This window comes from Delphinapterus leucas, chromosome 1 (assembly GCF_059928025.1).
Source record: "Delphinapterus leucas isolate spDelLeu-1000000601 "Yukka" chromosome 1, BTC_Dleu_Yukka2, whole genome shotgun sequence".
Taxonomy (NCBI): Eukaryota; Metazoa; Chordata; class Mammalia; order Artiodactyla; family Monodontidae; genus Delphinapterus; species Delphinapterus leucas.
The window spans coordinates 50292531-50305555 of record NC_143129.1 but is presented as its reverse complement, the minus strand read 5'-3'; the positions used below and the strand labels follow the sequence as shown (position 1 = coordinate 50305555).

At 34.1% G+C, this 13025-nt stretch overlaps 1 protein-coding gene across 8 annotated transcripts in view; it reads right to left on the bottom strand.

Annotated features, from left to right (window-relative positions):
• The window catches only part of TPR (translocated promoter region, nuclear basket protein), a 64650-nt gene that overhangs the window by 3354 nt on the left and 48271 nt on the right, over positions 1-13025 (bottom strand). For 4 of the 8 annotated variants that reach the window (XM_089909800.1, XM_089909821.1, XM_089909816.1 and 1 more), the window contains exons 41-50: positions 11176-11373; positions 10230-10361; positions 9928-10018; positions 7202-7386; positions 5930-5998; positions 5724-5818; positions 3632-3738; positions 2295-2402; positions 1998-2154; positions 194-312 (exon numbers count right to left, since the gene is read on the bottom strand). In XM_089909800.1, coding sequence (XP_089765926.1) covers positions 194-312; positions 1998-2154; positions 2295-2402; positions 3632-3738; positions 5724-5818; positions 5930-5998; positions 7202-7386; positions 9928-10018; positions 10230-10361; positions 11176-11373 — 1261 coding nt within the window. The remainder of the gene's footprint in view (positions 1-193; positions 313-1997; positions 2155-2294; positions 2403-3631; positions 3739-5723; positions 5819-5929; positions 5999-7201; positions 7387-9927; positions 10019-10229; positions 10362-11175; positions 11374-13025) is intronic. The other 4 variants (XM_089909814.1, XM_089909825.1, XM_022593378.3 and 1 more) reach the window with 2 other exon arrangements.

Below are 13025 nucleotides of genomic sequence, written 5' to 3'. Positions count from 1 at the left end.
CCCCTATAGCACCTCTAATGTAACCAATTCCCTATAAGCCAAGTTCCTTTTAATAAAATAAAATTTCTCTTTTAAATGAAGCATTTTAAAAGTCAAGGAAAAAAGAATTATGAATTGTAACTAACAGAGCAGGATCTTTTGCAAGCAAGTTTGATGTATAAAAGCTGTACTGTAGTCAAGAGCAGGAACTTACCTACAGAAGAACTGGAAGGAGGGTCCTGGCTGGTGGAAGGAAGATCTGACTCATCAGATGCCTGAACAGGCTCTTCTTCCTGCTGGCTATCAATTTCGAGGCCTGCTTCTGAACTAATACTAAGAAAGGAAAACAAAAATTGATTAGAAAATACAAAACTGATCCTAGAATGTATCCTAAATTTTCCCCAAACTTTATTTTTCGATAGTCTACCATTTAAATAACCCAGAGCTCCCCTCCAACTCAAAACTGCAGTCTCTGATATTGGTAACCATACATTTTTTTTAAAAGGCAGGGGAAAAGAGAGCTCAAGCTCCATTTTCCTCACTCCTTTTCTCACTAGGACATGTTTCAATTTTAATTTTTGCTTTTTCCTCTCTTTTGCTGTTGTTGTTTTTTCTTTTTGACAAAAGATGTTCACATTCCTGATATTCACAACAGATATATTATCCAGATTTTGATACACCACAAAACAACTTTCTAGGAAAGCAGAGTACTAAAATAATTCACAACGGTTACAACTATTAGTAATATACCACTATTTCACCATGGGCTCTAGCCCAGATGAGACAGGCTAGGGTAGGTGAATTCCTGGCTCAAAGCTATAACCCCATTTCTCTCTCTCTCTCTCCCATTCAAGAAAGTACATCAAAAAGCAAGTGAGGGAGATAAGAGTACAAGAATAACTTGAATCTGTTCCAGTTTTTATCGTCTGCAAACTTTAGTACACTTATTAATAACAATGTACCTGAAAGATACCTCTCATGACTCTGCTAAAGTTGAGAAGAACTGGTGAAGTGCAGCCTACGCAAGTTATTTTAATGTTCAGAGTCTGAGCTTTCTTATTTGTAAAACGGAGATAATACTTTGCAGAGATACTGTGTGGTTTAGAAATGACATATATAAAGGGACCTGCATACATGGTATGGAATTAAAGGCAGCTAGTATTTTCAGCAGGATCTGTAACTTTCCCCAGATTAAGCAGCACTGTGTTAGAGGCATAATAATAGACCTGCCTTTTTTCTTATATACTAGAGTTGGCCTGTAATTACACTAAGAAAATGTTGCTAAATAAAACAAAACCTCTGAGCTCTACCTAGGAAATCTGGGTTCTACTTATAGCTATGCTTCTGACTATGAAGCAGTCCAACTTTTTTTATTTTATGAAGAATCAGGTTCCACCTTGAAAGTTAAACTTCTCCAAAACCACTGTCCAATGGTTCTTTCCATTAAATTACTCCACCTCCTTTGGTTTAAAAAAGCCCAGATGATTTGTTATGAAATACTTCTTTTGTTAAACTTTGTTTATAACTGATGTGCTAAAAACAGTCAGGTCTTGAAGATTTCTGATTTTTAACAAGTTAGTGTTTCAGACCAAGTTCTAAATGCACGTAAATAAAAAATAGGTGAGGTTTGCTTGAGAGCCCACTACTAAATGGAAAATTGAGTCATTTCCTAATATTTCCTAATTTTCACAGAAAGCCTTCTTTCTTGGGGAAAAGTTCAAGCAGCGATATTAATGGAAGGGTGATTCTAAAGAATACTTTGTTCTAGAATGCATCATGCAATTTTCAAGGAGATAATCTTTTAAAAAATTATTTGTCTTCTGTAATAACAATGTCTTAAGTCTTAAAATATGTTATTTTGTGCAAAAATTAGTTTTCCAAAATATATGGTTTGGTTTACTTTTGTAACAGGATGCTACTGAAAACACAGCTCAAGAGACTGTTGCTTCCTGGCTTAAAAAAAAAATGTAAAAGTCTGACAAGTTTAAGCAAGCAAAAATTACACGGTAAACATTTACCCTTCAGATTCTGCCTCCACAAATACTTCATCTCCATCATCACCTGTTGCTGTTTCATTTGTTGTGGACAAAGTGCCAGTGGATGTTGTCACCATTGGAACAGACTGAGAAGCATGCTCTGAAGCATCAGAGGTGGTACTCTCAGTAAATACAGTCACTTGAAAAAATGAAAGACCAGAAAAGCAATGAAAACTTGAACAACTTTGTGGTTTCTCTAACTTTTAGCTAGAAGATATATCACAGGTTTCCATCTTACCATTATAACACATAATCTATTGATCTGCCTTTGATACCTACCCGGGGCTGCTACTTGCAGAGGAGTAGTGGGAACACTTCGGCCACCCGACTCCTCTTCGTGAGCTAGGAAGAGGGGTGTTTCATACATTCCCAAACCTAAAGACAATTCTGAATATTAATGATTGAAAGAACAAAATATTGTCAATATCCCAGACATCTAAAAGAAAAAAACTAATCAGTGGAGACACACAAATTTGTTGGAGCCCACAATTAGCCCATCAAGCAAAAATCAACCCCTCAAAAATGTAAATACAATTTAAATGTTTCCTTTAAGCTCCCTAACACTAATTTAAGTAACCCTAAATAAAAAACAGCTAAAATGCTCTTATAAGTTTTGTACAAGCTAACTTTACTGAGTGCCCAACTATGAACTAGGTACTGTGTTTGAATCTACTCTACACCAAAACAGCAAGGTATTATTAGTCTCCTTTTCGCTAAAGAAACTGAATTTCAAAGAGATTAATTAACTTTCCCAAAGTTACTAGTAAACTGGTAGCATTCCACTTTAAGCCTAGATCTGACTTCCAAGTCTTGGAAGTGTCCTATAATAAAGCCACATAAAATTGTGAATTCCTCTGAAGTCAACTCACAATTTCATATTGGTAGAGGGAAGCAGTGTTAGACCTCACATCCTAAACCACCAGGGACTAAGATGTATTGCATGACTTACACGAGGGCTGCAGATTAATCTTTGTTTTGGGCTTATTATTAAAACAGCATGCATTCCCTATTCACTTACAAAATGCCATAATTGCTTCCCAGAAATATAGCGGGTTCTATGAATGCCAGCCAATGATTAAAAGGTAATTAATTCCAGAAATAGCACAATTCATGTCCAAATAACCAACTGCTATTGCTTATGTTAGGGGTCATTTTATTCCACGTTTTTTTTAACATTTTATTTTTCTTATTTTTAATGTTAATGGAAAATATCTAACTAGTTTTATACACTTAACTAGGAATGTCAAATGTCAAACTAAACAAAAAATATGCCGTATTCCTTCCAACAACTTTAAAATGGCTGGTTAGTACCTAGGTATATTTATTAGCACAACAGATACTCCTGATACTATACTAAAAGCCAAAAGAGATACAAATGTAAAAGCTAGTCATTATGCCCAAAGAACTGAAAATTTTGCTGGAAAGACTAATATGTAAGGCAGTGCTTAATAAGTAGTAAATATATTATAGCTTCTTCCATAAATTAGGATAAGGTTTATTTAGATATAGACTTTTTTACATTAATATTTGCTCACTTAAAAAAAATCATGTCAGAACAGCTTATTATCAAAATACATGCAAATCCAGGAGAGCTAAGCTTTTATTTAGCGATTTACCTCCTTGAGAAGCAAGTTGGCCAAGATCAGAGTGACTAGAACTCGTTTGTGGCATATCTTCAGGTGGCCCAAAACGGAATCTAGGAACACCAGCAACCTGTGGGGAACTAAACAGACAAAAATTAATTTGACACTTAAAGTTACCTTGTTTAAACTGCAATGATGGAAAGACTATAGGAAGAAGGAAGAATAAGCATAAACAAAGTAGGAAGAAAACAGTTTGAAAATAAAGTTGATAAAGGAATTCTCATTTATGAAAATATTTTCAAAATATCAGTTGTCAAGAATTTAGCAACAATATAAATCGTGTGATTCATATTATGTGATCTATATATACATGATTTATACATAAATAGCTTTCAGCTGTCCTGAACTACACCTCACATTTCTTGAATCTGCTAGAAATCTCTATGTAGATATATTGAAAGCAACATAAACTGAACATGAAATGTAACAAAAAAAGAATAAAGTCATGAAAAAAGTTTTGTCTCAGTTTTCAACGTTTAGTCATAGATAAGTCAGGTCACCTCTCAAGCCCATTTCTTATCTGAAAGAATTCACTAGGTGGCTCCCAAGGTCTGGAAAAAAACTTTAATATTAGATGGCTAGAAATTTGTTTTCTCGCTGACCTAATAACACTACCATCCATCTTTCTGCCCATAATCCAGGATATAAAATAGCATTATCTCACTCTTTGCCCACTCCTTACCCTAACCTTTCTTGGCTAGTCAGCTACTGATGTTTATGGATTCTACCTCAGTAGTAACTCTTGAATCTATTTTTTTTTCTGTTTCACACTATTGCTTTAGTTAAGGACAGTCTCAGGTGAATTTTTAAACCTGTCTCCATAAGTTATTCTTCTATTAGAAGGACATTAAATTCTTCTGAGCTATGTGAGAATGTTGTTGATTGGCTGGCACTCAGCAGTTCTTTAGGAGTGAGTCTGTTTCTGACTGGCTGACTTTTGGAAGGATGGGGCTGACAATGATCAGTTGGCTTGTAAAACTGTGTTAGCTGAGGTGAGTTGTGGTTAACTGAGCAAGTTTAAAACTGGTTCTGACGGCCATATGTTGCCACATACTACAGAAACATCAATCATTCCCCAAGTTTGTAGAAACATTTTTATTCTATTCTTCAGGTACATCCTGTCATGCAACTGATACTTCAGCCACAATTAAACATGTGCACCTCCACGTGGAAAGCCTTTTTATTCTTTAAAAGGAGTGGTATAGCACAAGCGTTAAAATAGGTTCTAGAGCCAGACTGGTTTGAAATAAACAGTCACTTCCTAGCTGTCTGACCTCTGAAAAATTTGTTAGCATCTCTGTGCTTCCTTATCTGTAAATGAAATAATAGTATCTATCTTCATAGTTACGAAGATTAAATAAACTGATTCATGGGGATGCTCAGTAAGTTTTAGGTGTTTTTTTCCAAGACTCAATTTAATGTTGTCCCCATTAAGTCCTCTCAGATTCTCTTCCCCTAATTGTTAGAATAAATCACTCCCTCGTTTATATAAACAAAGCCTATTGCTTATGCCTCTATTCTCCTAGATTGTTTAGGTTATTGTTAGTTGTGCATATGCTTAGCTTTCACAACAATATTTTCCATCATGATCACTGTAATTACCAATACCTTCACCAACACCTGTAAAGCATTTATTATGTGCCTGGTGATATTATAAACATGTTAACATAAATTCATTTAATTCTCACAACTTATGAGGTAAGAACTATTGTATTATTATTCTTATTAATAAAATGAAGATACTCAGGAACAGAGAACCCAGCAACTTGACATAGCTAGTAAGCAGTACAGCTAGGTTCCAACCCAGGCATTCTAACTCTAAAGTCCATGCTCTTAACCATTGTTATACTGCCTTTAAATTTCAAATTCCTGATGGAAGCAACTGTAATTCATTCACCTCTATGTGATTTTCCCCAACACTACACCCTCAACCCTCCTACCCTCAACTGCTTAGTACATAGCATAGGACTTAACAAACAATGAATCAATCAAATGTAATCAAGTTAACAGGGAAACAGGAAGAATTTGATTAGTCACAAAGTAGGTTTCCCTCTCACTGACTTACTGAATTGCTTCAGCAAATCCATCAGTACGATGTGGCACAACAAGAGTTGGGGTACTTGGAACTGTTCTATCTTCATCATCAAAAAAATGCTGCTGCTAAAAAGACAGAAAACAAGTACTAAACAGGCATGACAGGAGCATACGTATGGACTACACAAATAACTGTTGAACAAATGAATCACTTTTACACGACAGGTAGGTACTTACCATGCCACCTATTCCTGGAGTCAACTGAAGCCCACGTCCTACAGACTGCCTCCGGGTCATCTGGATTCTCTATGTCAAGAAAGGAATTTCATTTGTTTTAAGGAATTAGGCAATGAAAGAAACACCAAATATTAACAGATATGGCTTATCATACGCTGGTAATAAAATAACTGAAATGTTAGCAGATAATGTAATCACTGGGATTTTTCTTAGGAAAAACTGCTACTAATCTTGTACCAGTACTAAAGAAATCCATTTTGTAAACAACGACATGTTTTTAATTATAGACCATAATATTAACCAAGAGACAAATATTTTATTAGCCAGTAGATAATATTAACCAATATGTAAAACCAAACTCTGATCCTATTTGTAGGTTCCGATCTAACTTAGTTCCTATCTCCTTAATTTAAGTGTTAGTAAGTATCCTTTGATCTTAAAGTTTAATTATCCTTTGGAGCTCAAACAGCCGTACTACTTGTAAACTGTTTCCCAATTTAGACAATTCTAAATTGATAGAATTGGCATATTTTGCAGGATCCATAAACAATCCTGTAAGACTTTATATTTTCAGAAGATGAGGTTATCTTCATCAGTGGTATTTTAGTAGAATCTACACTTGACAGTGTTTAGCACACTACAGAGTAAGACTCAAGCTACATGATTAATAGAGCCTTTGTACTTTTCCTGCTATTTCTTCAAGAGCTTCTGATAAGAGATGTCCAATCCTACTACAAAGAGTGTTACATGGAAAGGGTTATGCACACTTTCATGAACTTTAATAGTGGATATTAATATATGTGATTGCAAAAAAATAAGAGGAAAAGAAGTTCTGTTAAGCAGAACAGAAATTTCCTTTTTTTTTTTTTAAAAAAAGTGCACCTTAGAGAAAGAAACCTTCAAAACAAATGGTGGACAGATGCTGAAATACATTTTATTTTAATTAAAATCCAAGAAAATTTTCTTTAACCTGTAAAAACAGCGAGGAGACTTTTATTTTCTATGAATATAATCATCTCACTTTATATACAACTTTAATAAGCCTTGCCTTTCCAAAGTTCACTTCCTCTATGAAGTAAATTACTGCCATATTTCAGGGAAAATAATTCAGAGATTAGTTTCAGCTCAAAAATTTTACAAAAATATACCAAACATTAGAACGTTCACTTAATTTCTGGGGAAAAACAAAGTAATTGCTAATGGAAAGAAAGGGAGAAAAAAACCCAACATTTTTTCAAGTAAAATTTTCAGAATGACTAGTACTTTTAATACCTGAACTGGTGGTCCTAACTCTTGAGGTGGAGCATGAATGGTCAGTCTTGGGGGAAGTGGGTGTGGTGGGCGTCTTGGTGACTGAGGTGCTCGAGGGGTCTGTCTTTCAGATGCTGATGATGGCTGTTGCTCTCTAGAAATCTCCTGGGAAAAAGAGGACTCTGCAGTACCAGTATTTCCTTCACCTATAGGAAGAGAGAAGCTTACTTTGAACAATTATGTTTACCACAAAGTAACCTGGACAATCCCTAGAAGTATAAATCTTACCACAAGGAATGTTCACCTAATATTTTCAGAAAAAAAGTAGTGAGGTGTGGTAGACCCAGAGATATTGGGTGTGCAGTTAGCAGTGGTATGGCCTTAGCAACTCCCTTCTATTTATTTGGTTGGTTAATGGAACAAAAATGTAATGTACAAGAAACATTTTTCTGAAGATATCAAATAATGGACATAAAGCACCTAGCTTAACACATGATAAAATAAACATTTAATAAATTTTGGCTCATATTATTAAAATAGGCAAATTACCTAAAGATCAGACCACTACAGTTATTAGTATTACACTCAAACAGGGTGAAGGAGATTGGTAAAAAGCCTTACAATAACTTTCATATTCTGGTTTTCCTAAATTTTGAATTTCAACGGCCCTTTAGATGTCTAGGTCTTCTACATACAAAGTAAAACAACAGAAGTGAAAAGTTGAATACGATATCAATTTAGTAGTTTAAAAGTCTGAGGTCTAGAATCAGATTCCAGCCCTAACACTTTTTGTTTTTTAAACGTTTTTATTGGAGTATAATTGCTTTACAATCGTGTGTTAGTTTCTGCTTTATCACAAAGTGAATCAGTTATACATATACATATATCCCCACATCTCTTCCCTCTTGCATCTCCCTCCCTCCCACCCTCCCTATCCCACCCCTCTAGGTGGTCACAAAGCACCGAGCTGATTTCTCTGTGCTATGCGACTGCTTCCCACTAGCTATCTATTTTACATTTGGTAGTATATATGACTCCATGCCACTCTCTCACTTTGTCCCAGCTTACCCTTCCCTCTCCCTGTATCCTCAAGTCCATTCTCTAGTAGGTCTCTGTCTTTATTCCCATCTTGCCCCTAGGTTCTTCATGACCTTTTTTTAAAAATTCCATATATATGTGTTAGCATACAGTATTTGTTTTTCTCTTTCTGACTTACTTCACTCTGTATGACAGACTCTAGGTCCATCCACCTCACTACAAATAGCTCAATTTCGTTTCTTTTTATGGCTGAGTAATGTTCCATTGCATATATGTGCCACATCTTCTTTATCCATTCATCTGTCGATGGACACTTAGGTTGCGTCCATGTCCTGGCTATTGTAAATAGCCAGCTTTAACACTTAATAGCTATGTGATCTTGGTTATATCACTTTGCTTCTGCTTCTCAGATTCTTCACTGGTACCTGAATCTGATAGGCTTATTGTAAGAATTAAATAGTTCAGTACAAGTATAGTTGCTCAGAAAAAGCACTTATTTTGTAATTACTAGCAATGTACCAAATCCATCCACTAACTTAAAATTATCTAGACTACTAGGCATATTTTTGCTTGATTGTAAAAAATAAAAGGAAGTCTCCAACAAGTATTCAATGAGCATCTGTTATATGTTTTGTATCTAGGAAAAATGGCTATGAACACCCACCCTCACAAGACTTAGCTTTTAGTGATATTACCTAAAGAGGCAAAAAAATTTCCCTTTATAACCCAATTATGTGACACAAAAAGGTGTTTCTTAAATCCATAAAATGTTTTAGAAAACGTAAATTATTATAATTAATCTCTCTCCTTAGCTCATCTCCCTTAAAAAGCAACACTATTTTCATTATATGGTTCAGTATTCATTAGTTTATTTTTCTCTTAAACAATTAAAAGTTGAAAAGATTGCCTGCCTTTGCTTTCTTTAATTCAAATGAGCATACAATTTGCACTTTTAAATATACAGGCCTACACAGAAACTCAGATATACTGTTTTCCCACTAGTCTACATATATAAAGTTTTTATTATATTACTATTAATGATTCTGGCTCAGTATTTGTTAAAACCAGAATGGCATACTAGACGATCACCAATTCTTTAAAAAAAAAATTTTAAAACCATTCTAAAATAAAATTATTTTCTATGAATCCCATAATTCTTTACTGCCTATAACAGTTCAACTGACCTCCAGGACTCATCCTTTCAAGAATTAACAAAAGGTGTGCTATATTGATGAAAAAATCTTTTATTCATTGGAAAACTGGACAACACTGCAAAACTCCTACACCCACAAATCTTGAAACATGTAGCCTGATTAGACTGACCTCTTCTGGTTGTGAACTGCCATTACTATTAGAAGTCCCTGACTTAAATTTCTACTTAACAGCAGCAGCAACACATGGCATTTATAATGCTTTATAGATTTAAAATTTTTGAATCTTACAGCAGACCAATGAGGTAGAAAAAATAGTATAATGACTACATTTTAGATATAAACATAGTAGACTTTCTGAGAATGATAATGACAAAGCAAGAACAAGAGCCAATCTTTTGCTTGCCAGTTTATTAACCAAGTTTTATTACCTATGTGATAATTAAGTGCAGTCCTAGTTTAAAAAACATCAGGTTAAAATATTAAAAGTGTTCAATTAAAAAGAGACTAAAAAAACAAAACAAAACATAAAGAAAGAAAAACAAAACCAAATCTCACCACTGTTTTGAGAATCAGCTGCTCTCTGATTACTTTCACCTCCACCCATACTTTCTTCTGTTTCTGTACCTGGATCAGTCCCATCACCACCCTAAAAACAAAACATGAATGCTAAATGCAAATAAATCAAGTAGTTACCTTAAAAAATAATTAACCAAACCAAACCACAGTAGAAACAAACAAAAACCCAAAGATAAGAAAAGCTGTAGCGTTCTGAGAATACAAGCCTTTTTATATTCTTGAAAAACAATACTAAGCAAGTTCTTAAAGAAAACTGATGGTCAAAATTCTAGCCAGTTTACCTCAGCATCATCAGCTTCATACCCATCGTTGCCATCTGCACTACCAGTGCCTTCATTACTATCTTCACCCTCGTCTCCCATCCCTGTGTCATCTTCATCATCATCGTCGTCTTCTTCATCTTCTTCATAATCCTAGTAAAAAACCCCCAAGTATAAATAAAGATCTAGGACATGGTACACGTGTTCTGCATATCGTGATACCATGGTCAGAAATTTAAGTGACTCATTATTGACCAGGATACAGGAGTTGTCCTGAAAGTTATATGGGATTACTTCAGTGGCAGCAAGTATCAAAACTGTGAAGCTTACTGGAATTAGTACAGTAATAATCAACTCTGAATTCTAACTATTCATATGCGATCAATTCAAAGATTAAAGCTCCCAGATGTCCACAGAATGTCAAGTGGTCCACTTTAATTCTAAATTTAAAATGTGGCATTGAATAAGAAAATGGTGAAATTATACTATGCTATAAGCTTTCAAAAAACATTGATTAATAAAAGAATCTAAAAATGAGAAGTTGTCAATGATTAACTCCCAAAATAAAATGCCAAGTTTCACTTAGAATATGTTTTAATTATCATGACATTCTTTTGAAAAGAACTATAAGGGCTCCACAAGAAAAAAAAAAAACCTTTTTATTTCCAGAAACCACAGTGCTTACAATTAAGTCTATAGTCACTTATCAGTGAGATTTAAGATTAAGTTTAATTAATCTAACAAATCCTAAAGGACTCAGTAATCATTTTTAAAAAAATGAGATTTTCCATCACTTGTTCTATGCAAAATGTTAAGTGCATAACTAATCAGGATAAAAGAAAAGCATAATAATCTATTTAAAGTGACGGGGAATCAGAATTTGCTGGTTGATGCGTTAGTATTCCCAAGGATTTCAGCATTTCATCCAGCAGTTTAAAACAATACATGATTTCAAATCCAAATTTACCTCATGTTCCCCATCATTTTCATCATCCTCCTCCTCTTCATCATCACTGTCAATTACAATGACATCATCTCCTTTGCCTTGACCATCTTGTGATGATGTTGTTTGCTGATCTGATTGAAGAGGTCCAAGGTCTATTTGTAGAGACTGAGAGGTTTCTTCACTGTCTTCCATTGGTGTATAATCTCCCTGGGTGACTCCCTTTAAAAGCAAAAGATAAATGAATAAACAAACAAATAAATAAAGTCAAGTATACTTAAAACTATCAGTGACATACTGTAGATATAAGTAAAGGCTAAAGAATACTTACGGACTACCAGAATTTTATTTTTAAAAATACGGTTTTGAAAGCAGAATTAATTTAAAATAAATGCTTTGAGTTTCTTTACAGTCTTCCTATAGAAGAATTATTATAAATCCCACTGGGTAATACTCCAATAAAAAAGAGAGAAAATACTTTATGTAGACACACATGTATATATGTGTCAAATCTACCAGTGTGGTACTGTAGATGAGTGTTGTCCATCAGAAGTATAATGTGAGCCACAATACATTTCCCATATGGAATTTAAAATTTTTTAGCAGTCACATAAAAAAAAAAAAAAGCAGGTGAGATCAATTTTAATAATAATTTAATATAGCCAAAAAATATTTCAACATGTAACCTATATAAAAATTATTAATCCTACATTTTAAAATTTGTAATAAGTCTTCAAAATCCAATGTATATTTCACACTTAAGAACATGCCAGTTTGGACTAGCCATATTTCAAGCGCTCAACAGCCAACATGGTTAGCTAACAGTGCGGACCAAAGGCAGAAAAAAGACTATCCATGGAACTGCAACATATAATTTTAAAAAAGACAAAAAATTTTCCCCAAATCAGAAATACTGTGTAAAACACACTAAATAAACAAACTATTATAACTGTCTTTTTATAAAAATACTTCTCCCCCTCTCAAAACTCTATCTTAAGCCTTTAAACTGCATTAAAGATATACCAGACGTAAAAATAATTCTTCCCTTAATCTATTTCCTCACAATTCCATTTTTTAGCTACTGAAATAAACTGCAATTTAACTTTATTTTTTGATATTTACTATAAAAAGTTAAACGTTTACTTTTTATTTTAGTTCAGCACTCAGCAAAATCTGTTTTTTTTTGGCCATGCCATGCGGCATGTGGGATCTTAGTTCCGTGACCAGGGATCAAACCTATGCCCCCTGCAGTGGGAGCGAGGAGCCCTAACCACTGGACTGCCAGGGAATTCCAAAATCTCTTTTATACAAGCCAGAAACAATGTCTTATGAACTAAATCATTCATAAAGATGTTTACTGTAATGGAAAATATGAGGAAGTCATGGTATAACCGAAAGCGTAACAAACTAATATGCTTATTTCAAGAAAAGCAACACTTAGAACATCTGCTTCATTGTCAGAAAATTAGAAAAATGAACTGTTACACTTTCACACACTAAGTAGACAGTGCAAGAAGACAAAATGGAAAGCCCAAAGGCACTTCTGAGTCACAGACAATTTTGCCAATCTCAAGAAAAAGCTTTGCACAAAAGATTTCAGTATAATTTAACCAAGCCTGGCAATAACATAGAAATTCACATCTTATTTCAAAATTGTTATTATGCTCTTCAGGTATGACCTGCTCTGAAATATACACAAAATCGATGTCATTTAGAGTATTACATATTCATCTTGGAGGTTTAGTTTTCTGTTCTTAACCAAGGAAAACGGAAAAAATTAACTTACAAAATTAATGCATCTAAGAAACTAACATTTACTTGCAATCTATGGTTACTTATGGTTAGCCTGAAACAATTCATTTATTTTATACAGA